This window comes from Oncorhynchus kisutch, linkage group LG30 (genome assembly GCF_002021735.2).
Source record: "Oncorhynchus kisutch isolate 150728-3 linkage group LG30, Okis_V2, whole genome shotgun sequence".
Taxonomy (NCBI): Eukaryota; Metazoa; Chordata; class Actinopteri; order Salmoniformes; family Salmonidae; genus Oncorhynchus; species Oncorhynchus kisutch.
The window spans coordinates 16,480,293-16,508,101 of record NC_034203.2 but is presented as its reverse complement, the minus strand read 5'-3'; the positions used below and the strand labels follow the sequence as shown (position 1 = coordinate 16,508,101).

The 27,809-nt window shown below is 43.6% G+C and overlaps 1 protein-coding gene across 1 annotated transcript in view; it reads left to right on the top strand.

Moving 5' to 3' along the window:
- The first annotated feature begins 331 nt into the window (after positions 1-331).
- The window catches only part of LOC109875067 (neuropilin-1a), a 47,546-nt gene continuing 20,068 nt past the window's right edge, over positions 332-27,809 (top strand). The window contains exons 1-5 of the mRNA XM_020467222.2: positions 332-1,020; positions 1,634-1,814; positions 22,247-22,428; positions 25,090-25,317; positions 27,065-27,235. Of these exons, the coding sequence (XP_020322811.1) occupies positions 951-1,020; positions 1,634-1,814; positions 22,247-22,428; positions 25,090-25,317; positions 27,065-27,235 (832 nt within the window). The 5' untranslated portion in view covers positions 332-950. The remainder of the gene's footprint in view (positions 1,021-1,633; positions 1,815-22,246; positions 22,429-25,089; positions 25,318-27,064; positions 27,236-27,809) is intronic.

Genomic DNA, 27,809 nt, shown 5'->3' with positions numbered 1-27,809 from the left:
CAGTAAAACAATATATAATACTGTAATTGCATAAGAATATAGTAGCCTACTGCAGAAACAAGGATCTATCAGAAGCAAGGCATCAAGTGAAGTGCTTAAAGTGATTATTCCGCAAAACCCCTTATGCCATTGTTATAAGGGCCTATTGTTATACGTTCAACGCTTGTTGTTTTTTGAATTTGCGACAGGTAGCGTAAGATTAGTATATCAAAATGAATGGTTCAACTTTGTTTGTGTATTATCTTTATTCCTTCCAATCCAGAACATCTCCCTCTGCTGTGCGCCAGCGGGAGGAGGGCGCACAGTGTCTTTCGCTCCTGCCCACTCTTCTCGTAGTCATCTGTCTGTGCCTGTGTGCGTCTTGGAGCTGGAATTTTGGGAGTGGAAATGCCACTGTTACTTTCACAGTTGGCGTCAAGTCGAATGAGAGTGACCCTCTGACATTCTACTGTGTCGGTCAGACAGCGCGCATCGGAAAAGGGCCGAACCGTTACCGAACGAACGCAGTCAAAAGGAATAGGAATTGGGGATTTTAGACGGGGTAGTAGTGAGTGGATGAGATATTATTGAATCTTTTAAGTTTATTATTCCACTTTGGATATACAATTATCAGTTATCGATTGATAGACTAACTGTTGGGGCACTTTAGGCGTCTGGATTTTCGGAATCAACAATTGTTTTCTGCGTTTGGATTATTATTATTTTTATTTTCCTGGGAAATGGCAAGTTCTTATTCTGCGAGAGAAACACGAATTTCCGAGGAAAGAGGAAACAGCAGCTGAATAGGCTACTAAAGGATGCTGGCAACCTGAAGCTGTCAGACAAATTTCTCCTACATTTCTGAGACATTTGTTGTTTTGCTTTGAGGACTATAAAACCGTGGAAATATCAAAGTTTATTTTTTTATTTTTTTATATATTTTTTTACAGATTTGTGTATTTTACAGTCCAATGATGTATTGTGGATTTATACTGTTATTTTCAACCCAACTCATTGTTGTGGCTTCATTGATTCAAAGCGGTAAGTGTAGACTGTTGAAATATCATATTTTCTAACATTGGCCTTATAAAAGCCTTAATTTGGACGATTTGAAATCACGACTCACCTGTTTTCGTCACGTCTACGGAGGTGCACCTAGGCTACAGTACAGGGGTTTGCAAGACGCATCTGAAGCCTAAGCTCTCTCGTCTAAATCAGTTGAAAGTCAACCTTTCGAAAACGGTAGAGTTGATTGGTTATGTATTTATCTAAAGGTATCAACAGTAGGGAGAGGGAATACATGATTTTTGTTCCAAGGTGTTCGTTCTCATGTATTGTTTATGGTGTCGGTAAATGGGCACTTGTGAGAGCATGTCAAAAATGACACAAAGTTGCTTATTTCTGACTCATATCTCATGCTTCACTAGTTTTGAAACAAGTACACTGGTAAAATGTGTGTTTTTACATCTTCTGTTAATAATTTCCACTGACGATTGGCAGAGCGTTATTACTCTTTTTTTTCTGAATGATAAAATGTATATTTTTTAAAGGGTCGCCTACAACATCATCTTGTTTTTTCCTGTTCATTCAAAAATCAGATGTCATTTCTCGCTCACGGAATTCGTTCTTAAATAATTATCTCTGTCTGTTTTAGTTGCAGATAAATGTGGAGATAACATTGAGATAACCAATGCAGATTATCTCACCTCGACTGGCTATCCGAACTCATACCCTCCATCACAGCAATGTATGTGGGTGATATCAGCCCCAGAACCGGGCCAGAAGATACTCATCAACTTTAACCCACATTTTGATCTGGAGGACCGAGAATGCAAGTACGTAAAGCGCTCTTTTTCTGGACGTAGTGTGTGACTCTGCCACCTATTGGTCAATATAAGAACTTTATATTACAAGGACTCCTTCTGGGGCCGTAGGTATCAGAGTAAGAGTGCTGATCCCCCCCCCCCCCCCCCCCATGTTTTTTATTAATTTAGGTCTACATTGCAAAACTAAAATAAACACTCATACAGTGAGATGCTTGATGCGAACATGGAAGAGGACTAGACTGGAGCATCAACCATTACCGTCATTTGAGAGGAAATATAATTGGATCGATGTGTTTTGGTTTTATTATTTGATTTGCTCTGTAGTGCTGTCTACAATATTGTTGGGTCAAAGATCACTTATATTTTGCCTAGTCCCTGTCTTTAGCTGTGCTACCTAGTGCCGATCATTGATTATGATTTGGGTCACACATACAGTATCTGACAGACACACACACACACACACACACACACACACACACACACACACACAACAACACACATGCATTCGGCACCTTGGGATAAGTGTGCATTCTCACTAACGCCCAATATGTTCACAATCTACCATAAATAACCCCATTCGTATAATGATCCCTTTGTCTGTGTAAATCACAGGCTCACTGACTGTCTTGCACATGGGGTCCTTGACTACTATTAGATCACATTTCACCACCAAGGGACCTATAAAATGTGAGCACTCTTTAGGATTCTGGCAGATACTGGATAGTGTATAGCTTTCTATAAGGAGAGATGTTCTTGGGAAACATGTTGGGAATGCCTTCTGTTCCATGCTACTGCATCCCTAGGTTTTTAGAGAGCAACCAAGTCTGTGTTTTTGAATCTGATGATAGATTTACTGTAATATTCATTCTGACATACACTACAATACGGTGCCTTCGGAAAGTATTCAGACCCCTTGACTTGTTCCACATTTTGTTGGGTTACAGCCTCATTCTAAAATTGATTGAATTGTTGTTTCCCATCATCAACCTACACACAATACCCAATAATAACAAAAAAATCAAGTTATTTAGACATTTTTGCTAATTTATTAAAGAGAAAGAAATGTAAATGTCACATTTACATAAGTATTCATACCCTTTACTCAGTACTTTGTTAAAGCACCTTTGGCAGCAATTACAGCCTCAAATCTTCTTGGGTATGATGCTACAAGCTTGGCACACCTGTATTTGGGGAGTTTCTCCCATTCTTCTCTGCAGATCCTCTCAAGCTCTATCAAGTTGGATGGGGAGCATTGCTGCACAGCTATTTTCAGGTCTCTCCAGAGATGTGCGATCCTTTTCAAGTCCGGGCTCTGGCTGGGCCACTCAATGACATTCAAAGAATTGTCCTGAAGCTAATCCTGCGCTGTCTTGGCTGTCTGCTTGGGGTTGTTGTCCTGTTGGAAGGTGAACCTTCAACCCAGTCTGAGGTCCTGAGCGCTCTTGAGCAGGATCTCTGTACTTTGCTCCGTTCATCTTTGCCTCAATCCTGACTAGCGGAAAAACACCCTCACAGCATGATGCTGCCACAACCATGCTTCACCGTAGGGATGGTACCAGGTTACCTCCAGACGTGACGCCTGGCATTCAGGCCATAGAGTTCAATTTTGGTTTCATCACACCAGAGAATCTTGTTTTTCATGGTCTGAGAGTCTTTAGGTGAGTTTTGGCAAACTCCAAGCAGGCTGTCATGTGCATTTTACTGAGGAGTGGCTTCCATCTACCATAAGGGCCTGATTGGTAGAGTGCTGCAGAGATGGTTGTCTTTCTGGAAGGTTCTCCCATCTCCACAGAGGAACTCAGAGCTCTGTCAGAGTGACCATCGGGTTCTTGGTCACCTCCCTGACCAAGGCCCTTCTCCCCCTTTTTCTCAGTTTGGCTGGGCGGCCAGGTCTAGGAAGAGTCTTGGTGGTTCCAAACTTCTTTCATTTTAGAATGATGGAGGCTACTGTGTTATTTGGGACCTTCAATGCTGCAGACATTTTTTTGGTACCCTTCCCCAGATCTGTGCCTTGACACAATCCTGTCTCAGAGCTCTACGGACAATACCTTCGACCTCATGGCTTGGTTTTTGCTCTGACATGCACTGTCAACTGTGGGACCTTATATAGACAGGTGTGTGCCTTTCCAAAGCATGTCCAATCAATTGAAGTCACCACAGGTGCACTCCAATCAAGTTGTAGAAACATCTCAAGGATGATCAATGGAAACCGGATGAACCTGAGCTCAATTTCGCGTCTCATAGCAAAGGGTCTATTTCAGTTTTTATTTTTGCATAAATTTGCTCACATTTCTAAATACCTGTTTTCGCTTTGTCATTATGGGGTATTGTGTGTAGATTGATGAGGATTTTTATTTAATTTAATCCATTTTAGAATAAGCCTGTAACGTAACAAAATGTGGAAAAAGTCGAGGGGTCTGAATACTTTCTGAAGGCTCTGTATATAGTGTATAGGATCTATAAGGAGAGATGTAGTTCTTTGGAACCATTGGAACACCGCCAGATTCTCCAGTAAATTAATCACTGTTGACATTGCGTCTCCGAGTTGTAATGCCAACCGAGCCGGTGTTTTTTATTTGATGATAGGTTTACTGTAATATTTGTTGTGAGGATTTATTTTATAGCTCATAGTCACGGTTTGGTTAATGTGAATGTTGTTTTTGGCTATTAAACAAAATAAATATCAAATGAGGGGCCGTGGCAAAACCACAGATTCCTACGAGAAAACGTACCCCTTTTCCTTTCATCAACACCATCTGCAAACCAAACTCCAAAACGTGATATTTTAATGTCACCTATAAAACATATGACTGAAACGGTTAGGTTCGTTGTCCTACAGTGGTGGCACTGACCCCGGCACACATGTCGGCATGGGTTCGAATCCGGCCCACTGTTGACTCCACCTCCTCCTACCTTTCCTGTCTTCTCTCTACTGTCTTATCTGTTCAGTAAAAAAACCTAGAAAATACAAAAGGAGTGTGACTGCCTCACTGCCTCACTCCTTAATATATATATACAAAAGTATGCGGACACACCTTCAAATTAGTGGATTCGGTCTATTTCAGACACACCCGTTGCTGACAGGTGTATAAAATCGAGCACACAGCCATGTAATCTCCACAGACAAACATTGGCAGTAGGTTGACCCATACTATGGACTTTCAACGTGGCACCATCGTAGGGTGCCACCTTTCCAACAAGTCCTGTTGTGTGCTGCTATTGTGAAGTGCAACACTCACTACCATGTTCCAAACTGCCTCTGGAAGCAACGTCAGCACAATAACTGTTCGTCGGGAGCTTCATGAAATGGGTTTCCATGGCCGAGCAGCTGCACACAAGCTTAAGATCACCATGCGCAATGCCAAGCGTTGGCTGGAGTGGTGTAAAGCCTGCCAACATTGGACTCTGGACCAGGGGAAACGCATTCTCTGGAGTGATGAATCACCATCTGGCAGTCTCACGGTCCATAGAGAAATGGTTTGTCGAGATCGGTGTGGAAGAACTTGACTGGCATGGACAGAGCCCTGACCTAAACCCCATCAAACACCTTTGCGATGAATTGGAACGCCGACTGCGAGCCAGGCATATAATCGCCAATATCAGTGCCCAACCTCACTAATGCTCTTGTGGCTGAATGGAAGCAAGCCCCGCAGCAATGTTCCAACATCTACTGGAAAGCCTTCCCAGAAGAGGGGAGGCTGTTATAGCAGCAAAGGGAACCAACTCCATATTAACGCCCATGACTTCGGAATGAAATGTGCGACGAGCAGATGTCCACATCATTTTGGTCATGTAGTATATATATATATATATATATATGTGTACAGTACCAGTCAAAAGTTTAGACACACCTACTCATTCAATGGTTTTTCTTTATTTTTACTATTTTCTACATTGTAGAATAATAGTGAAGACATCAAAACTATGAAATACCACATATGGAATCATGTAGTAACCAAAAAAGTGTTAATTAAACCAAAATACACTACCGTTCAAAACTTTGGGGTATTTATTTGTCACATGCGAATAAATACAACAGGTGTAGACTTTACAGTTAAATGCTTACTTACAAGCCCTAACCGGCAATGCAGTTTATCCACATATGTGGTTCCCACCGTGAAGCATGGAGGAGGAGGTGTGATGGTGTGGGGGTGGTTTGCTGGTGATACTGTCTGTGATTTATTTAGCATTCAAGACACACTTAACCAGCATGGCTACCACAGCATTCTGCAGCAATACCCAATCTCATCTGGTTTGCGCTTAGAGGGACTATCATTTGTTTTTCAACAGGACAATGACGCAACACACCTCCAGGCTCTGTAAGGGATATTTGACCAAGAAAGAGAGTGTTGGAGTGGTGCATCAAATTATTTCATCTGGTTGGTTTGGGATAAGTTGGACCGCAGAGTGAAGGAAAAGCATCCAACAAGTGCTCAGCATATGTGGGAACTCCTTCAAGACTGTTAGATAAGCATTCCAGGTGAAGCTGGTTGAAAGAATGCCAAGAGTGTGCAAATCTGTCAAGAAGGCAAAGAGTGGCTACTTTGAAGAATCTAAAATATATTTGGATTGGTTTAATTAACACTTTTTTGGTAACTATATGATTCCATATGTGTTATTTCATAGTTTTCATGTCTTCACTATTATTCTACAATGTAGAAAATAGTGAAAATAAAGAAAAACCCTTGAATGAATAGGTGTTCTAAAACATTTCACCGGTAATGTACATAACTAAGGGGTCATCCATCGGAATGTACTGGAAAGGAGGCGGATGTCGTTCTACTTGCATGGCAGCCACAGTTTGACTTTCTTATGGCTCATCCTAATAGAAATGTATTGTCTGCACTGAATTCCTCCCTTATCAGATATAATGTCCGGGGAAGCTGCAGTGCATGACTGCATCCCAAATGTCACCTTATTCCCTATTACACTACTTTTGACACCTCTGGTCAAAAGTATTACACAATATAGGGAATAGGGTGCCATTTGGGATGCAGACCACTAGGTGTCTGCCATGGCTCTCCTATATTTTAATTAAATTACAGAGCCAAATAGAACATACATGTCCCTGTGCCATGGAACATGTCTGTAACTATCCAACCAAAGAATTTTTAACGTGATGGTTCTTTTTGCCTTCAAGCATTAGTCCAAAACATTCGTTTTTTTTTCTTCGAACGAGAGGTCTATAATTATGTTTTCAGTGTGATGCCCGAACAACAACCTCTCCCTCAACATCAGAAAGACCAAGGAGCTGATCGTGGACTACAGGAAATGGAGGGCCGAGCACGCCCCATTCACATCGAAGAGGGGGTTGAGAGCTTCAAGTTCCTCTGTGTCCACATCACTAAGGACCTATCATGGTCCAAATACACCAACACAGTCGTGAAGAGGGTACGACGAAACCTCTTCCCCCTTTAGGAGGCTGAAAAGATTTGGCATGCGCCCTCATATCCTCAAAACGTTATACAGCTGCACCATTGAGAGCGTCTTGACTGGCTGCATCACCGCTTGGTAAGGCAACTGCTTGGCATCTGACCATAAGGCGCTACAGATTGTAGTGCATATGGGCCAGTGTATCACTGGCGCTGAGCTCAATGGCATGTCATCCAGGACCTCTATACCAGGTGGTGTCAGAGGGAGGTCATAAAAATTGTCAAAGACTCCAGACACCCAAGTCATAGACTGTTCTCTTTGCTACCGCACGGCAAGCAGTACCAGAGCGCCAAGTCTGGGAACAAAAGGCTCCTTTACAGCTTCTACCCCCCAAGCCATAAGACTGCTGAACAGTTCATCAAATCTCTACCCTGTCTATTTGCATTGACCCCCTTTTTATTTTCACTGACCCTCTTGAACTGGCTCTCTTCACACTCACTGAACTCTACTCACAGACTCACACATACTATACCGACAGTCTAACACACACACACACACACACACACACACACACACACACACACACACACACACACACACACACACACACACACACACACACACATCTATCCTGATTGTCAAAATCAAATACAATTTCATTGGTCACAAATACACATGGTTAGCAGATGTTAATGCGAGTGTAGCGAAATGCTTGTGCTTCTAGTTCCGACCATGCAGTAATATCTATTATCTATCTATCTAACATTTACCCCTACCTACATGCACAATTTACCTCAATTAGCTCAACTATCTCGTACCCCTGCACATTGACTCGGTACCTGTAGTGAGGTGCGTCCTGGCGGCAGAGAAGTCAGGCGCAGGAGAGCGGAAACTGATTTACAACGGTGTCGTTTAATATCCATAAACCACCGTCAACAGAACAATACAAATAAATGGGCCAAACAAAACCCTGTAAATAACAGCATACTGTTGTACTGCAAGAAACAATTACGGACAAGGACATGGGGGGGGGGGACCGAGGGTTAATTACACAACATGGAATTGATGGAATTGGAACCAGGTGTGATGGAAGACAAGACAAAACCAATGGAAAATGAAAAGTGGTTCAACGATGGCTGGAAGGTCGGTGACTTCGACCGCCGAACGCCGCCCAAACAAGGAGAGGGACCAACTTCGGCGAAAGTCGTGACAGTACCGGTATTCCTTGTGTATTGTCTCGTTATTTTATTGTGAGAGAGAGAGAGAGAGAGAGAGAGAGAGAGAGAGAGAGAGAGAGAGAGAGAGAGAGAGAGAGAGAGAGAGAGAGAGAGAGAGAGAGAGAGAGAGAGAGAGAGAGAGAGAGAGAGAGAGAGAGAGAGAGAGAGAGAGAGAGAGAGAGAGAGAGAGAGAGAGAGAGAGAGAGAGAGAGAGAGAGAGAGAGAGAGAGAGAGAGAGAGAGAGAGAGAGAGAGAGAGAGAGAGAGAGAGAGAGAGAGAGAGAGAGAGAGAGAGAGAGAGAGAGAGAGAGAGAGAGAGAGAGAGAGAATGAAAAGGTTAGAAAGGAGGTTTGCTGGAGAAATGCAGGTTTGAACTCTTCCCTTGAAATCACAGTCGGAACAGAACTGACACAATAACATTCATGGAGTGGTCAGATATCAAAATAACATCAATAAGGCTTTTGTGGAGATGCTCTGTGCCTTGAGTCGATATGCCAGCATGACTGTGGCCAATGTGGAGAAGCATCAAAGACAGAGTCTGTGTCCCGGTCAAAATGTTGCACTACACAGGGAATAGGGTGCTATTTGGGATGTAATCCTAAATCTAACCAAAGACAGACTTATCTCACACTGACACTAAAATAGCATGACCGTTTTTTAAAATTTGTTTGAACAGTTTCCTCGAGCGTGACCATGACACAGAGAGAGAGGGAGAGAGAGAGAGAGCGATAGAGCGAAAGGTTAGGAAGGAGGTTTGAATCATACTCATAATCACAGACAGCACTTTGAATCGTTCTGAATCATACTCATAATCACAGACAGCACTTTGATTCGTTCTGAATCATACTCATAATCACAGACAGCACTTTGAATCGTTCTGAATCATACTCATAATCACAGACAGCACTTTGAATCGTTCTGAATCATACTCATAATCACAGACAGTACTTTGAATCGTTATGAATCCTACTCATAATCACAGACAGCACTTTGAATCGTTCTGAATCATACTCATAATCACAGACAGCACTTTGATTCGTTCTGAATCATACTCATAATCACAGACAGTACTTTGAATCGTTATGAATCATACCCATAATGATTCAAAGGAGAAATGCCACATCAGCATGGCCTACTGTTCAATCAGCCGTTTACATTTAGGGTTGGCCTAGCGTGTCAACCTCCAGACACACCAATGTGTTCGTTTCAATGGAAGCAGAATGGAGGCAGGAAAATCAGGAAAGGCCAGGTGTATTATTGGATCCAACATGGGTTGTTTGTGGTTTTGCTTCTAAGGAACTAAATTGGGTCATGAACTTCTACAACAATCTGTTTGTTTGTTCTCGGTTCCATGGCCATGTTCCTTTTATTTCACCACTTTGAAGTTGACAGGAATCTTAACAGCTACTGATTATATTAGAGCCTTGGAAGGTCAGTCTGCCCTCCCATCTTGCACGTGAATACCGTTGGTGGCTCCAAATTTACTCACAAGAGTATATCCTGTGTCATTTCGTGACATTGGCCTAGGATACAAGTTTTAAAAACAACCATAACAGATCTCGTAAATCAAAGAGACAGTTTCCTGTACGCACAAATCCTAATTTAAGATCTTTGGCGCTCGAGATTAGAATTTTCACCCAAATCTCCCAATTACATCTATGGAAGATTAATGCGAACATCAGAGTTACGACTGATGTGCTTGTCTGAAGTTACTCTCTCGTGAACTTCAAGTCGTGTATCTGAATCAAATCTTAATGCCAGGATGTAGGGTGATTACAAGACTAAAGGCTGCATGAGGCACACTTCATTTTCCCTTGTTGTCTGTAGTTGACGTAACCTTTGTGGTATGACACATATAAAACAAAACCACAACTGCAGACCTGCAGACTCCCAACCAGCAGTGGTGCTGCTGTTGACCTGGCCAAAGACATTGTCTGAGTACCAAATGGCACCACTATGTAGGGACTATGTAGGGACTATGTAGGGACTATGTAAGGACTATGTAAGGACTATGTAGGGACGAGGGTCTCCTGCTATGGAGAAATGGATACAACTCTAATTGAATGATCCCCCTCAGTGTGGTCAATTCATTTCCACTGCGCTACTATGGCTCTGTGGTCATTGTGGTCATCCAGATGAAAGACTTGAGGTTAGTTAGATGGCTGGTGGTGGCTGTTATAGAGCCACAGGCCAGTTAGCGTGATGACCAGTTGCACTATGACCTCTTGGACAGACCTCTGGATTTCTTCTTTTCTGACCTGAGGCTCTTGCGTTTTCTCATTTTTCTTCTCTACACACATTCTCTCTATCTCTCTCCCTCTCGCTCTCTCATTGTAGCTGAAGGTATAGAGTTGAAGTCGGACATTTACATGCACTTAGGTTGGAGTTATTAAAACTCATTTTTCAACCACTCCACAAATGTATTGTTAACAAACTATAGTTTTGGCAAGTTGGTTAGGACATCTACTTTGTGCTTGACACAAATCATTATTCCAATTGTTTACAGACAGATTATTTCACCTATAATTCACTGTATCACAATTCCAGTGGGTCAGAAGTTTAAATACACTAAGTTGACTGTGCCTTTAAACAGCTTGGAAAATTCCAGAAAATTATGTCATGGCTTTAGGAGCTTCTATTAGGCTAATTGACATCATTTGAGTCAATTGGAGGTGTACCTGTGGATGTATTTCAAGGCCTACCTTCAAACTCAGTGTCTCTTTGCTTGACATCATGGGAAATCAAAATAAATCAGCCAAGACCTCAGAAAAGTTGTAGACCTCCACAAGTCTGGTTCATCCTTGGGAGCCAAACACCTGAATGTACCACGTTCATCTGTACAAACAATAGTACGCAAGTATAAACACCATGGGACCATGCAGCCGTCATACCGCACCGGAAGGAGACGCATTCTGTCTCCTAGAGATGAACCTACTTTGCTGCGAAAAGTGCAAATCAATCCCAGAACAACAGCAAAGGATCTTGTGAAGATGCTGGAGGAAATGGGTACAAAGTATCTATATCCACAGTAAAACGAGTCCTATATCGACATAACCTGAAAGGCCGCTCAGCAAGGAAGAAGCCACTGCCCCAAAAACCGCCATAAATAAGCCAGACTACGGTTTGCAAATGCACATGGAGACAAAGATTGTACTTTTTGGAGAAATGTCCTCTGGTCTGATGAAACAAAAATAGAACTCTTTGGCCATAATGACCATCCTTATGTTTGGAGGAAAAAGGGGGAGGCTTGCTAGCCAAAGAACACCATCCCAACCGTGAAGCACTGGGGTGGCAGCATCATGCTGTGGGGGTGCTTTGCACTTCACAAAATAGATGGCATCATGAGGCAGGAAAATTATGTGGATATATTGAAGCAACATCTCAAGCCATCAGTCAGGAAGTTAAAGCTTGGTCGCAAATGGGTCTTCCAAATGGACAATGATCCCAAGCATACTTCCAAAGTTGTGGGAAAAAATGGCTTAAGGACAACAAAGTCAAGGTATTGGAGTGGCCATCACAAAGCCCTGACCTCAATCCTATTGAAAATTTGTGGGCAGAACTGAAAAAGCGTGTGCGAGCAAGGAGGCCGACAAACCTGACTCAGTTACACCAGCTCTGTCAGGGGGAATGGGCCAAAATTCACCCATCTTATTGTGGGAAGCTTGTGGAAGGCTACCCGAAACGTTTGACCCAAGTTAAACAATTTAAAGGCAATGCTAATTGAGTGTATGTAAACTTCTGACCCACTGGGAATGTGATGAAAGAAATAAAACCTGAAATAAATTACTCTCTCTACTATTATTCTGACATTTCACGTTCTTAAAATGAAGTGGTGATCCTAACTGACCTTAGACAGGGATTTTTTACTCGCACACGCTTTTTCAGGATTAAATGTCAGGAATTGTGAAAAACTAAGTTTAAACGTTTTTGGCTAAGGCTTAAACTCCCGACTTCAACTGTATGTTTAAGTCTGTATAACCCATGTCCTTCCTCCATTAGGGCAATGTGCACTCCAATAATTTTTACCCCTTGCACAGTGGCACTGCCAGCCTGTTAACATCTTGGGACAATGTTCTTTGCAGTTGAACTATTTGTGAACTTCACGACTGGGTTTCACTGAATAGCCACATAATTTGGAGTCACTTACATAAACATGACAGGAGGGTGTGAGTCCCAAATGGCACCCTATTCACTATATAGAAGCTTAAAGGGTCCTGGTCAAAAGTAGTGCACTAAACAGGGAATAGAGTGCCATTTCAGATGCAAAAATAATGAACCATCCTGTGTATAAGTAAAGACTTCCTCCAGAGGACTTCTGTTTTAAGCAGAAAACCTTCGCTTGATATATAAATAGGTATTAACTGTTCTATAATTCTGATTTTGAGCAATTGTGTTCCTTGTTATTTCTCAAGACTGTTGTCATGAGTGTTTGGATGGGTTTTCCAAAGCAAATGTAGTCACTCGCATTGGCTTAAACCAGACGAAACACTGTGCTGTGTCCCAAATGGCACCTTATTCCCTTTATAGTGCATTACATTTGTGGGCTCTGGTTAAAAGAATTGCACTATATAGGGTGCCATTTGAGACGGAACACTGTGTGTGTTCTGTTTACCCACACACAGACAATGGATGTAAAATGTGCTCTTCAGTCATCTTCAGTCTAAAGTGCATTTTAGTAATCAGAGCATCAGAGGTCCTTTGCCTCCCTACTGATCAGCGGGCTGCAGTGCTGCACAGCCAAATGAAAACACATGTCAGATTAAGGCCTAACGAGCAGATTAACGAGGAGAGAGTTTAGACAAAACTCAGATTCAGAGCAGTGCTGCACTGCGATCTCACAGCTGCTTTCCCTCCCTGGATTTACAGAACAGAAAGCACCCACTTCCAGATGTCTTCAGGACTTAGTAAACGCCTCGAGTCACAAGAACTGGGTACCAGACCTGGGTTGAAGTACTCTTTGAAATGATTTCAAATACTTAATCTGTGCTTGATTGACCTTGCCTGGTTTAAACAGACCAATAGAATAGTAGCACACCAAGCTCATCTGTCACTCCAGGCAGGCTAGATCAAACATTCAAAATATTTGAAACATTTCAAATAGTATTTGAACCCAGGACCTGCTGTCTACAGCATGTTTGTACAAAGCCTGTCCCCCTTGACAGTGAAAGTTCACTGTGAATAGTCATATTGTCCTATTAATGTGTCGACTTTTGAGATACCATGGTAACATGATGTGTATGCGTGTCTGTGCTAACAACAGTCATGAGACACTGAACATCAAACAGCCAAATATAGCAACCTGGTCTCGGAGCATTTCATTTTTTTGTCAATCCGAGACACTCCATTTAGTATGATATGTTACGTTTTTTATGTTTTGTATTAATTTGTGGATGTCCATCATCCATTTAGTATGATAAATAAAAAAATACAATTTGTATGATATGTTAAGAATTTGCTAAATGTACAATATTTTACGAATTTGCTAAAATTATAATATGCTACGATTTTGCAAAATATATGATATGTTACGAATTCTAATTTGTAGTGGCTAACATTAGCTAGGCTAGGGTTTAGCATTAGGGGAATAGGGTTAAGGTTAGGAGTTAAGTTATTAGCTAAAAGTAGTTGAAAAGTTGCTAATTAAGCTAAAATGCTAAAGTTGTCCATTATGAGATTCAAACATGCAATCTTTGAGTTGCTAGATGTTCAGGTTATACACCCACCCATCCACCCTGACCAACCACCGACCATTCGTCTTTAGTAACCTTCTGTTTTATGTAATCCTACCAAACATAATATATCATACTAATTTGAGTGTCCCAGATTTAGCTTTACTATGTTATGTCTAATCTATGAGACAAAGCTGAAAATGGTGCAATAGTGCTTTTGACTCTGTTTGGATCATGTGATTCTAGCTTTAGGCGATTTCAGAGTGGACAAAAGGTCCATAGGAATGCAGGGAGACGTCTTGCAGCTTAGGTCAGGATCTCTAAGGGGTCAAAGGTGAGTCAGACGGTTGCCCAGTTAGTGTCCTCAGTTAAAGGGAGGATGGTCTATATCACTTCAGCATGGCAGAGGCTGCGACTCAAATGGCACTCTATTCCCTAAAAAGTGCACTACATTTGACCAGGGCCCATATAGGGAATAGTGTGACAGATAGGAAGACAGATAGGAAGTTATGGTTAGCCGCCCACCAACAGCAGGGACCCTGGCGGAGAATAACTCTCTATCACGAGTGGCATGGAGGAATGCAGTCTAAGGCACGCCTGTATCAGGCGTCACTACTATGCCTTGTATCTGCTCCTCACGCAACACAAGGCCCTCAGGCTGACCCTCAAGTCTGTCTGAACTCATAAAGCAGCATTGTTTATTAGGCGGGACCGGAGAGGACCAATGATATGCACTGAGTGTACAAAACATTAAGAACACCTTCCTAATACCCGTCATATTATAGCCGCTAACTGCTACACACAGCCTACATCGTTAATGTCACCATATTAGGTAACCTTGTCACCATCATAGCTAGTCAACATAGCTACTAGAAGTAAACCCGCTACAATCATGCAGCACAGTGTGCAGTCAGCAACAGTTTAGCAGTTACACCGTCGGGTCCCGGTCGCAATAAATTAATATAACCAAAAGCTTACCTTGACTTAGAACAGTTCCAGTGGATAGCCATAGCCAGCCAGCTAACATAGCACCCCTCTCTATTTCAGATCGGTGTTGGAGTAGGATAAACTAGCTAGGTGCATTCGCTAGCTAAGTGAAAGTGTTTTTTGTTTTTTTTACAAAATATGAAATCTCTCTCTCACTCTTGCTTTTCCTTAATTTGTTAAGAAATACATTTGTTCAAAACTGTTCAACTATTGTCTTTCTCTCTCTTTGAGTCAACTACTCACCACATTCTGTGCACTACAGTGCTAGCTAGCTGGAGCTTATGCTTTCAGTATTGGATTGATTCTCTGATCCTTTGATTAGGCTGACAACATGCCAGTTCATGCTGCAAGAACTCTGATAGGTTGGAGGACATTCTCCAGAAGTTGTCATAATGAGTGTGTAAGTCTATGGAAGGGGTGAGAAACATGAGCCTCCTAGGTTTTGTAGTGAAGTCAATGTATCCAGAGGAGGACGGAAACCAGCTGACCTCCGGCTACACCATGGTGCAGAGTTACTGTAGACTTTCATTGTTTTAATCAATTATTTGATGATGTGAATATATTTAGTATAGTTTTATCTTTAAAGGATAACATTTTTAATGTTTCTCTATTTTTATGTTTATGAAATTCACTGAGGAGGATGGTCCTCCCTTTCCACCTGAGGAGCCTCCACTGACTCCAACGTTTCCCACAGTTGTGTCAAGTTGGCTGGATGTCCTTTGTGTGCTGGACCATTCTTGATACACACAACAAACTGTTGAGCGTGACAAACCCAGCAGTGTTGCAGTTCTTGACACAAACCGGTGTGCCTGGCACCTACTACCATACCCTGTTCAAACGCACTTAAATATTTTGTATTGCCCATTCACCTTCTGAATGGTACACATACACAATCCATGTCTCAATTGTCTCAAGGCTTAAAATATTTATTTAACATGTCTCCTCCCCTTCATCTAGACTGATTGATGTGGATTTAACAAGTGACATCAATAAGGGATCATCGCTTTCACCTGGATTCACCTGGTCAGTCTATGTCATGGAAAGAGCAGGTGTTTCATAATGTGCATAATATACAGCGAACACTGTTTTGAAGCCACCGTGTCTCCCATGTTGGTTCTCCCTCTCCATTGTGAAAAATATTTTGGAAGCTATGGATATGCATTTATTCATGTCTACATTTGTTTTTACCACGTTTATTCCACTAGACACCTTAATGCATACGTAAAAATTATATAATGTGAGCTAAACATTTTTTAAAAATCATTTTGTCCTTGAAACATTTAATTGAAATAATCTAGAGTTCTATTAATTCCTATGGAGGACTGCTCCTACTGAGGTGACAAGTGGCTTCGAAACGCATCTCATTGGCCAATACATAGCATCAGCAATCTAGTATTTATATACATCATTGGAGAGGACAGCATACGTCTTGAATACTTGACTCATTCACCACATGACTGTGGAGGAGTTGGAGATTAGACTTGTGTACCAAATGGCACCCTATTCCCTGTATAGTGCACTACTTCTGACCAGAGCCCTATGGACCGTGGTGCACTAGAATCGTAAATAGGGTGCTGTTTGGGATGGAGATCAGATCCCCTGTCCCCCCGGGTACTCAACGGCTTGTAATTAGGAAGGACTAGATGGCTATCTATCACCACTGACTACACCTGGATCAAAACAGAACAGGCAGTGGACTGGAGTACAGCTGTAGTCTAAAAATAAGAGTTACTGCTGTGTCCTCTGCCTGCCCATGTGGTCTGGTCACTCTAGTGAATCAACTCAAAGGTGTTTGTGTTTTTCAGGTGTGCTGTGTAGAAATGGATTATTGACATCTTTCTAATGCCCGCCAGGACAAACATTAATGTATTGATAAGTACATTGTTGTGCTATAATATGGATGAAAAATAGCCTTGATCACCAATCATCATGAGGACTCCAGTCACCATGTCTGTGTTTCCATCTCGGGGTCAGTCAGACACTACAAGGCTGAAACAGAGGTGTTTGTGGCCAGCCGGCTGGAATCACACAGCCCAGTAAGCCCCATTAGGGAACACTGCTTTTCTTTCAGAGAGAAGGTACCAGTGTTTGTCTGCCTGCCTGTCTATCTGTCCAGAATGCGTCCCAAATGGCACCTATTCCCTACATGGGTACTGGTCAAAAGTAGTGCGCTATATAGGGAATAGGGTGCTATTTGGGATGCAGACTTTGTCTGTCAAGCTGAGCGGAGAGGAGGCCATTACCAGGGGAGGTTGAGAGGAGGTTGAGGTGGTGAGTTTGAGTTAATTAACATCATATGTTTTGGGGGAGTGGGTTCTGTCTCTGTGAGGTATGTCCCCTCAGGCTCAGGCAGAAAGGGGTGATAAACTTGTCTTGGTGACAAATACTAAAACCATGTCAAAACGCGGCCAGACTGACAGTGTTTATTGCTTTCGCTTAACTCACTTAAATGTGTAGAAGGGTAGACGGTGTGTCATCTGACAAAGGGCTCTTTTCCCGTTAACTCTCAAAGGTATATACGTTTAATTTTCAGTATATAGACTTGGGTACACACTTTAAATGTTTGTTTAACCTAAACGGTACACTGACTGAGGCATTTGGTATAGTGACACATTTAAGTGGTTGGCCCCCTAGGTTCAATTTGACTGTATTTGTTCAAGGCCTGAACAGACAGGTGTTTTGTAACGTTGTGCTCATTAACAGTGGCTTACGCTGTTTCTAGACACCTTAGCTAGACCTGTAAAATGGCGCTCTGTTGTTGAAGACCCAGGTAATTATGGTACGTTGTTTGTCGACACCCAGCAGATGAGGATCACCTGCGCGTGGCCGAAATTTGCAATGTCCTGTCTGGTCCTTAAGGGAATCTGTCTATTATCCTCTGCCTATGTACATTGTGTAGCTTATGATCACCTATAAAAACACGTCGTCGTTAATGCACCAGCCAAGAGATCCTCATGATCAAACAATGCCATCAATCAAACTCCAAACATAAAACATACATGAATTATGACGACAATCTTTGCACCTGACTAGTTTATTGGTCACAGACAGTCACAGCTTAGGGCATAAAATGTGTTTCCAATGTTTAAATGAACACTGCATTATAAAATCTATTCATTCTGTTCACGGCAGGCTTTATTTGACCTGTGGGAAGCGTTTTAAGTGGCCTCTTGTAAAGCACTAGTGCCTAGCACTTCAGTGATGTTGTGTATGTATGCCATTTTTATTCATTTGCATCATGCCCCACTCAGATGGACTCGTAAAAGCAGCACCATGGGGAGATAGAATGCAGATGGCTATACAGGCCTGACCTGGGGCTTTCATTGCTCACTGAGACAGCCCTATTAACCAACCAAAAATCTATCCACACACCCTTGTTAAATAGACTACTTTCCCCCTTATTGTCCAGTAGAATCGCTGGTTAGGTTATTCATGCCCTCTTAGGAGAATGGTCTGGTAAGTGTTTTACTATGGTTCACTACAAATACACACACACACACACACACACACACACACACACACACACACACACACACACACACACACACACACACACACACACACACACACACACACACACACACACACACACACTACAATAGCAAGTCCATCTGGGGCTTAAAACAGTAGTAACCTTCTTGTCCTAAAGTAAGGACTTCCTTAACAACTGAATGTGATATTCTAACACAATAATTGTCCTCCTATATCATATATCTTATTACCATTTGGACTAGGCTAGTTGTGTTACCTTACCCTCCCCACGGCTATATTCTCTCCATCATCTATCATCTGGAAGGCATCATGGGAACGTTTACAAGCACGGCCAGCTTTTCTTTACTTGCACGCACACCACACACACACACACACACACACACACACACACACACACACACACACACACAAAATACACGCTGGGAATAAATCAGTGTGCCTGCAAGGCTAGCAGCCTCCCTCCATCCTCTCCTCTCCTCTCACTAGAGAAGTCAAGTCATTAGTGATTCCACTGGCAAAGCCACGCTCAGGGTTAATTCAGCCTGCGGTGTCAAACATGCTGGAAACTGGAAACTGTCGATGGACGGACACACTCTGTCTGAGTCTCAGCTGGGTCCTGCTCCAGGGCAGATGGAAAATGTCTCATCAGACACAGTCAGACATACCGTTAGCCAGACACAGCTGTAACACCATTGCCAGAGACAGAGACACACTTCCAGGACAAACTCACTCACTCCTAGTCACTCCCCCGGCCCTAAAATTAGATGCAACCCTACAGATGGTGTGTCTTAGAACAGAATGCAACACTGTGCCTCCCTGCTGGTGCAGACAGACACCAACCCCTCCCTCCCTTTCTCTCTTTCTCTCTTTTGTCTTTCTCTTTCGCTCTCTCTCTCTCTGTCTCTCTCTCCTCGTCCTCCCAACCCCTCTCCGTTTGCAGTTCAATTGGCCACGCAGCTGAGGAGGATGAGCAACCCCATCCTTCCCCCTCTATTTCCACACAGGCAGCAAAAAGAACCCACAGTGAATCCTACAGGGAAATTAAAAAGAGGAGAGGTGGAACCCTTCATTGGTGATCTCTAATCCACCCGAGGATGGGGAGTTTTTGGGGGGAGTGGGACAGAGACAGCCGTCGTCATCAAGCCTGCTTAGACAGCAGCCATGGGATTAGGAAGAGTCAACTATACAGGATTCAGAAAATACTAATTCACCCTTGAGTACCATCCAGTACTATGAGTACCATCCAGTACTTGCAATGTTGCTGTTTTCATTTTACATATTGATCCCATTATGTGTGATCCGTGGGGTAAACAAAACGGTTAGTGTGTTCACATTGATTCATGTGGTTAGAGTAGATACTATTGGTTCACGTGTTGTCCATATGTTAGCAGGCTGGGTTACAAAGATATACTCTCTCACACATACAAACACACACCCCAGAGAGGTGCCTGAGAGCCCAATGAGAGAACAAACCTGGCCTCTAGTAGTTGCCTTGAAAAGGGCATTGTCTAAAACCTCACGTCAACAGCTTTTTACAAGGGCTCGTGTTCTTAGCCATGAGAAAACAACTTGTCCACAGAGAGAAATTCCTCTGCCAATGTACCATGATGGGGCTGTCTACGTACAGAATCAAACTCCTGGGCAAACTTGCTGATGAAGTAGCTGTGTGTAAAGCCTAGGATACGTCCCCAATGGCATCCTATTTCCTATATAGTGCACTACTTTTGACCCGGACCCTGGTCAAAAGTAGGGCACTACATAGGGAATAGGGTGCCATTTGGGGGCGTAGCCCTAGACTTATTTTTGCAGGCCAGGCAGAGGCTGTTTCCACAGCTGGCTCAGAAAGGAAAAGGGTTGTTGGCTCGGCTGTGCCTGGAAAAAAAGTAGTATGTTCTCCAACAGGCACCATGAGCTCATCATTTCATCTCCGCATTTCACACACATACACACGGTCACACATGAGAGAGAGAGAGAGTGCCTTAACAGTTCACACCCAATTACGTTTAATTGAATTAGGTATAGTATAAAACAGAAGGGCTGGGGTTGGGTTCATGTTTTGTGGACAGATTCAATTTAAATGGGAGTGACAACTTTCGCGAGAACTTTACTTCTGGGTAACCAAGATTAGGGTTGGGTTATCCTCCGCTTGTTCTCAAACACTCACACACAGACGTTACAGTACACACACAAACATGTACGCACATTCTAGTACTGTAGAGGTTAGAGAATCTTTGTTATCTTTGTTAGCTGACCCAGAGTGGTAGGGCACAGGGAATGGTCTATTTAAGAATGAGCTGATAATATTTTAGGTGATAATGTATGAGGTTATAATGTATGAAGTGACCATGTATGAGGCGACAATGCATGAGCCGATAATTTATGGGACGATAATGTGTGAGGTGATATTGTCTGAGGTTCCCATGGAACACTGATAACAGAGGCAGATGAAGTCACCCCTGGAGCATACTGCTCCGTGGGAGTACGTTCTCATGTTTCCTCATCTTCGTTGTCTTGTTATTATAACCCTCCCAGTGGGTATAGACCCTCAGTAGTTACCTCAACTCCCATATCATCCAGCCATAGCATTCTACAACGGCCTTTTCATCTCAGTAGATTGAGGGCGTGTGGTCAAATCTCTAAACCTAACAAAGGAGTTGGGTTTGAGGAGCAGAGCTATTGTATGATTAACCCAAACCGCTGTCTGAGTTGGTCTTGGAATGATGCTATGTGCAACATAGCCTGGAATCCAAACTGATTATTGTTTCCGTATTGTTTGATCAACTCTGAGGCCTTTTTTCCTGAACCAACAGGTGTGTTTGACTCCCCCCTCCCCTTTCTAGCTCTAACTTGGCTGACAGCTACTTTATTGAGGAAAAGTATACTTACTCTGCCTGTGACATGTGCTTGTCCCACCTAGCTATCTTAGGACGAATGCACTAACTGTAAGTCGCTTTGGTTAAGAGCGTCAGTTATATAACTAGAATGTAAATGTTAATGTCCAGTCTGAGATTCAAAGGTTGGGGGTTCAATTCCTCATTCACGCTATAGAAACAATAAATGGGCTCCAGACCGTTCTTTTTTTATTTGTATATATATATATATATTTTTAAATCTCCCCAATTTGGTATCCAATTGGTAGTTACAGTCTTGTCTCATCGCTGCAACTCTCGTACGGGCTCGGGAGAGGCGGAGGTCGAGAGCCGTGCCTCCACCGAAACACAACCCAATCAAGCCGCACTGCTTCTTGGCACAATGCCAACTTAACCCGGAAGCCAGCCGCACCAATGTGTCGGAGGAAATACCGAACACCTGGCGACCGTGTCAACGTGCACTGCACCCGGCCCGCCACAGGAGTCACTAGTGAGCGATGGGACAAGGACATCCCTCCCCTAACCCAGACGATGCTGGGCCAATTGTGCACCGCCCCATGAGTTTTCGGGCCACGGCCAGCCATGACAGAGCCTGGACTCAAACCCAGAATCTCTAGTGGCACAGCTAGCACTGCGATGCAGTGTCTTAGACCACTGCGCCACTCGGGAGGCCTTTCTACGGGTCGTTCTGGCTCTGACAAGGCTTTATACTACTACTACTACTACTACTACTACTACTACTACTACTACTACTGCCACACTATTGTTAGCCTTAGCAGCAGCAGTTTTGTACAGTAAGTCTTACACTGATCCTCTCCTATGTCCTCTCCTCAGGTATGACTATGTGGAGGTGTTTAACGGTGGGGACGAGAAGGCACCAACCCTGGGGAAGTTCTGTGGGAAGATCGCCCCCTCCCCTATCATCTCAAGCGGCAGCCAGCTTCTCATCAAGTTTGTGTCCGACTATGAAACCCACGGGGCTGGATTCTCCGTACGTTACGAGGTCTTCAAGACAGGTCAGCCTCTTTGGATATGGTGTTGAACCGTTTGTAAAGTATTTCTAACTATTGTGTGTTATTACTTGTGTCCCTCTGTTCAAATACAGACTTAACGTCTTAGGGGCAAATTCTAACTTCCACTTAAGTCACATGTTCACTTAGTGATTCATTGATAGCAACGGGAGACTAAGGGAAAATTCGACTTAAGTGGGAGTAAGGATTTGGCACTAAGAGGCTGAGTCTTCTGTTCAAGGTTTTACAGGCTCGAGTCAGAGAGAGAGAGAGAGAGAGAGGGGGGGGGGGTGAGAGAGAGAGAGGGGGGGGGGGAGTGAGAGAGAGAGGGGGGGAGTGAGGAGAGAGAGAGAGGGAGGAAAGGAGGCAGAGGGAATTGATAGAGGAGAGAGAGAAAGAGAGACGGGGGGAGTGAGAGAGAGAGGGGGGAGTGAGGAGAGAGAGAGGGAGGAAAGGAGGCAGAGGGAATTGATAGAGGAGAGAGATGGAGAGAGTGAAAGAGAGAAATATAAAGAGATAGAGAAATAGAGAGAGAGAGTAGGGAGGATGTACCAGACAGGTGCAGGAGACCCCAGGCTCATTTAGTTAATGGGCTGTTTGTCATTGGAGGATTGAGGGTGACCTACACATTAAATGGATGCTCTGGCAAGGATAGGCTGAATCTAGAACAGCAGAGGGAGGTAGAGGCGGGGGGAGTTGGGTGGGGTGAGGTGGGGGGGAGCAGCCAAATGTGGGTTGTTTTAACCAAGAGTGCGCCCCAATTGGCACCCTATTCCCTATATAGTGCACTGTATCTTCGAAAAGTTGTAGTCAGAAGTAGTGCACTATATAGGGTACAAGAGGGTATAATTTGGGACACACCCAAGTGTATGAGTTAAAAATTGTCCCGCCTACATAATCCCATGACATGTTGGAGTCCCCTCTTGTCACATTTAAAAACCCATTACATTCGCAAAAGCATATTGCCCTGTTGTTCCCTCTATGGCTATGCTCCCATTTACCAATGTAATATACTGTGACAAACCAAGCTACGGCGCTGACTACAAGTCTACCATTACAAAGAGAGAAACGCAACACTGGAAATGGTCGTAAACGGCTCTCGTGATGACGACAAGCACCATTTGTGTTAAAGATAGCATATCGTCAGGGTGACTAATGAATATGGCTTGCGTCCCAAATACCACCCTATTTCCTACATAGTGCACTACTTTCAGCCAGAGCCCTGGTCAAAAGCAGTGCACTCACTATATAGGGAATAGGGTGTCATTTGGGATACAACAAACAAATGGAGCACATCTGCCCGCCATTGCCAGAGCTCCTCCTCTCATTGACCACATAATATGCATCAATGGTCGTGTAAATGATACACACCGGGTCCTCCACAGAACCGTAAGGCTATATCTGTCTAGCTCTCTCCTCTCACTGTCGTTTCACTGCCATTCCTCGAACCAAAAACACGTCTTGTGGTTTAGAAAGACGGCCATTTTTACAGAACCACATCAAACTGTGGCTTAGATAGGGAAGGGTCTCCATCAAAGTGGGTGGAGTTTGGCAGGAGATTCATTGATGGGCGTATGTGCAGGAAAGACAATCTCTCATCAACACTGTGTGCCTCTGTCATCTCGTCTTCCTTACAAAGAGCAGTCAATGTTACAACAGTAACCTGGGCTTGCACATGTCCCTTTATGACAGGGGGAAGAGGGTCGAGTGACTCCATGGCTTTTGGACTGAGGTGAACTGTGTCTGTCTTCATAGGCATGTGGGGGTCTACCAACAGGCTCATAGGTCCTGTACACTGTACTATGCATTTTGAGCAATGGTTTTGATACAATTGTGTAAAATAATTACACAAAGCATTGTGGAGACAGCGCAAGCTCTCTGTTGTGTCACCAGAACCGTTGTATGGAACATGTTGTACATTAGTAGTTAGATAGTTTCTTCAGGCCACTTCTTCAGCAGAGCAACCATGAAAAGAGCTCTTCAGTCTTCACAGTGGGGAGTGGTCTCTTCCTGACTGAGACTCATTGGGGGTGGGGTGGAGTGAGGGTGAGGGGTTTGTTGGGGTGGGGTGTAGTTGGGGTGAGGGGTTTGTTGGGGTGGGGTGTAGTTGGGGTGAGGTGTAGTTGGGGTGGGGTGTAGTTGGGGTGGGGTGTAGTTGGGGTGAGGTGTAGTTGGGGTGAGGTGTAGTTGGGGTGAGGTGTAGTTGGGGTGAGAGGTTTGTTGGGCGACGTCTCCAAAAACAACCCAGAGTGTTTGTGTCTGACTGCAGCAGTCAATAAATACCAGACGGTTCCCCCCAGTCAAAACACAGACATAGCCAGCTAGTGGCACCGAGGGTATGACCAATAGGAACAGGCTCAGTGGACACCTCAGTGATAATGGAGTAAATGGACTCAGGGCCCATGAACCACTTATGACGGTGGCCCATCAAATAATCCTAAATTACAACATTCTAGTTATGGTAACACCTTTCTTGTTTTCAGATCCTCAACTATGATTATTGTTATGGGCATATAAGAATGGAGCTTATTAACAGCATTAATACATTTAATACAAGCTTGAAGACAAAAACCTACAGCCATTGACGCAAATATTAGTCATCAAAACAGGATAATGACATGCAACGCTTAACATACAATACATATTCCTCTCTCAACTTCTCCACAGGGCCTGAGTGCTCCAGAAACTTCACCTCATCCAAGGGCGTAATAAAGACACCAGGCTTCCCAGACAAGTACCCCAACAACCTGGACTGCACCTTCATGGTCATCGCCCCCAAGATGTCCGAGATCGTGGTGGACTTCGACGCGTTCGACATGGAGCCTGACACCACCCCTCCACCCGGGGCACTGTGTCGCTACGACTGGCTGGAGATCTGGGACGGGTTCCCTGCAGGTGAGAAAGGGAGGGAGGGTAATGTGAAGGGCTTGTGTTGAAAAAGAAAGAGATCGGGGGAGAGAATGAAAAAGATCGCCAAAGAGAGATGGAGGAAGAAAGATAAACAGATTTGTCTTATCAGCCAGCAGTACTGTTGTTTTCACCCACCAGGCCACACAGATTGATTTAGCACATTAAGGAGACAGGCAGAACCTACACTATTCATGGTCTACAGTGATGGTTTTTCACTGGAATGCCTTGCCCGGTCTCCATTGTTGTGTGATTGGGCTGAGGTCTGAAGAGAAGAGGAGGAAATGTACATTGAAAAGCATCAGAGTGGTGCCTGGCTAGGCACACTGCTTTGTCTGTCTCCCTGAGACTCCCTCTATACTAGGGCCTTGCCAGGCTAGGGTCTTCGTCCCAAACTAGAAAGGGAATAATGTGCCATTCGAGACAGGACTGGCACAGCCCTTTAGAAACTATCACACACCTCATAGCTGGGCTCCTGATAGCTCGGCCCCTCATAGCTGGGCTCCTCATAGCTGGGCTCCCCATAGCTGGGCTCCCCATAGCTGGGCTCCTCATAGCTGGGCTCCTCATAGCTGGGCTAGTGCTGTATACATGCCTGCCAGGACTCTCAATAAACATGTTGTCTGTCCCGGTGTCTGCTAAAGCTTTATATTTGCAGTGTGTAGATGTGTAACAGTCCAGATAGCAGACAAAACACTGTAGCCTACATCCCAGAGAGTTATTTACTTTGTCACAATACATTTGACAAAAAGAGAGGGAAATGGAGACAAAATAGGGAAGTAAACATTCAATATATTACCTTGACACATAATTGGAGATGAGGGACATTTTTTCTGTGCCATACACGTTATATATTGGCTGTCATTTTGGAGTCACTTTGACTGAAAATAAGAATAGAGTGTATTTCTAAACACTTCTACATTAATGTGGATACTACCATGATACCGGATAATCCTGAATGAATCGGGAAAAATGATGAGTGAGAAAGTTACAGAGGCATTAATATAATCCCCCCCCCCCCAAAAAAAAACATGCTAACCTCCCCTGTTATTGTAATGGGGGTATGATATTTGTGTGTCTGTAACTAACCACTCATCATTATTCATGATTCCTTCAGGACTATCCGTTATCATGGTAGTAGTAGAAAGTGACTCTAAAATGACACAATATATCACCATTACTTTCCATTGGGCACAAGCTTATCTGAAACGCAACCAAAACAAACAGGAAATGTTTCCAACAAGTTTGTGGAGTCACAAGCTTGTAGTTTGTCATTGCGTGCTAGGAATATGAGACCAAATACTAAACTTTTGACTACTTGAATACACTTGAATGAGTTTGTCCTAATACTTTTGGCCCCCTAAAATAGGAGGACTACAGTATGTTCAAAAAGTGCTCTAATTTCTAAACGGTTCACCCGATACTGTATGGAGGAAAATACCCTCAAATTACAGCAGAGAGTCTGCACTATAACCTCAAAGTCATTGTGTCATTTCAAATCCAAAGTGCTGGAGTATTGAGCTAAAACAACAACAAACAATTCACTACCCCAATACTTTTGGAGCTCACTGTAGCTGAATCATGATGTTGTCTTGGCACCTACTGTCATAGAGTTGACATAACTCTTTGTTATTGTCTTTCTGTTCCTCTTTCTGTTCCTCTTTCTGTTCCTCTTTCTGTGCCTATTTCCTTAACTCTCTCTCTTTCTCTCTCCCCCTCCCTCCCTCCCTCCCAGTGGGTCCCCACATCGGGCGGTACTGTGGTAACAGCAGTCCTGGACGGGTCATCTCCTACACTGGGATCCTGTCTATGACCATCAACACTGACAACGCCATCGCCAGAGAGGGCTTCTCAGCCAATTACACTGTCAGAGAGAAGAGCCTGCCACAGGGACAGACACCAGAGGGTTAGTACAGCCTACTACCTCACGTTAAACTTTGTCCCAGCCAGAACTGCCATGCCACAGACTAGCATCCTGCACAGGGGGCGTACTTGTATATAACTCCGGGGCCACAGTGTCCAACTCTAAGTGCACTCACAGTAGGTGGGATTAGCTGGGATGGGGGCGGGGAGGGGGAGGTCAGGAAGGACAGTGTGTGGGGCTGACTGGTGACACAGGGTCTAAATGCCTCACAAACACACAGAGCCAGGATGGACTTACGACACCCCATCCCAGAGAATAAAAACAGTCTCTGTCCCTCCTTCTATCTCCTCTCAGCTTTCTGTTAATTCTACCATTTCTATTCATGAGTCTACTCCTGTTCGCTCCTCTTAGCACGCAGCGGCAGAACCTCAAAATATCCACATATCATTGCAATCTAAAATGAAAGACCTTATCAGAGACTATTTCAACAGTTAATGTGATCAAAGCCGCAGTATGGAGTGTTCCAAGTGATAAGATTAAGTCATCAGGGGAACAGGAGGAATACTGATATCTGACAACATTACATTCCATCCGCCTTCCTCTCATGTAATGGAAA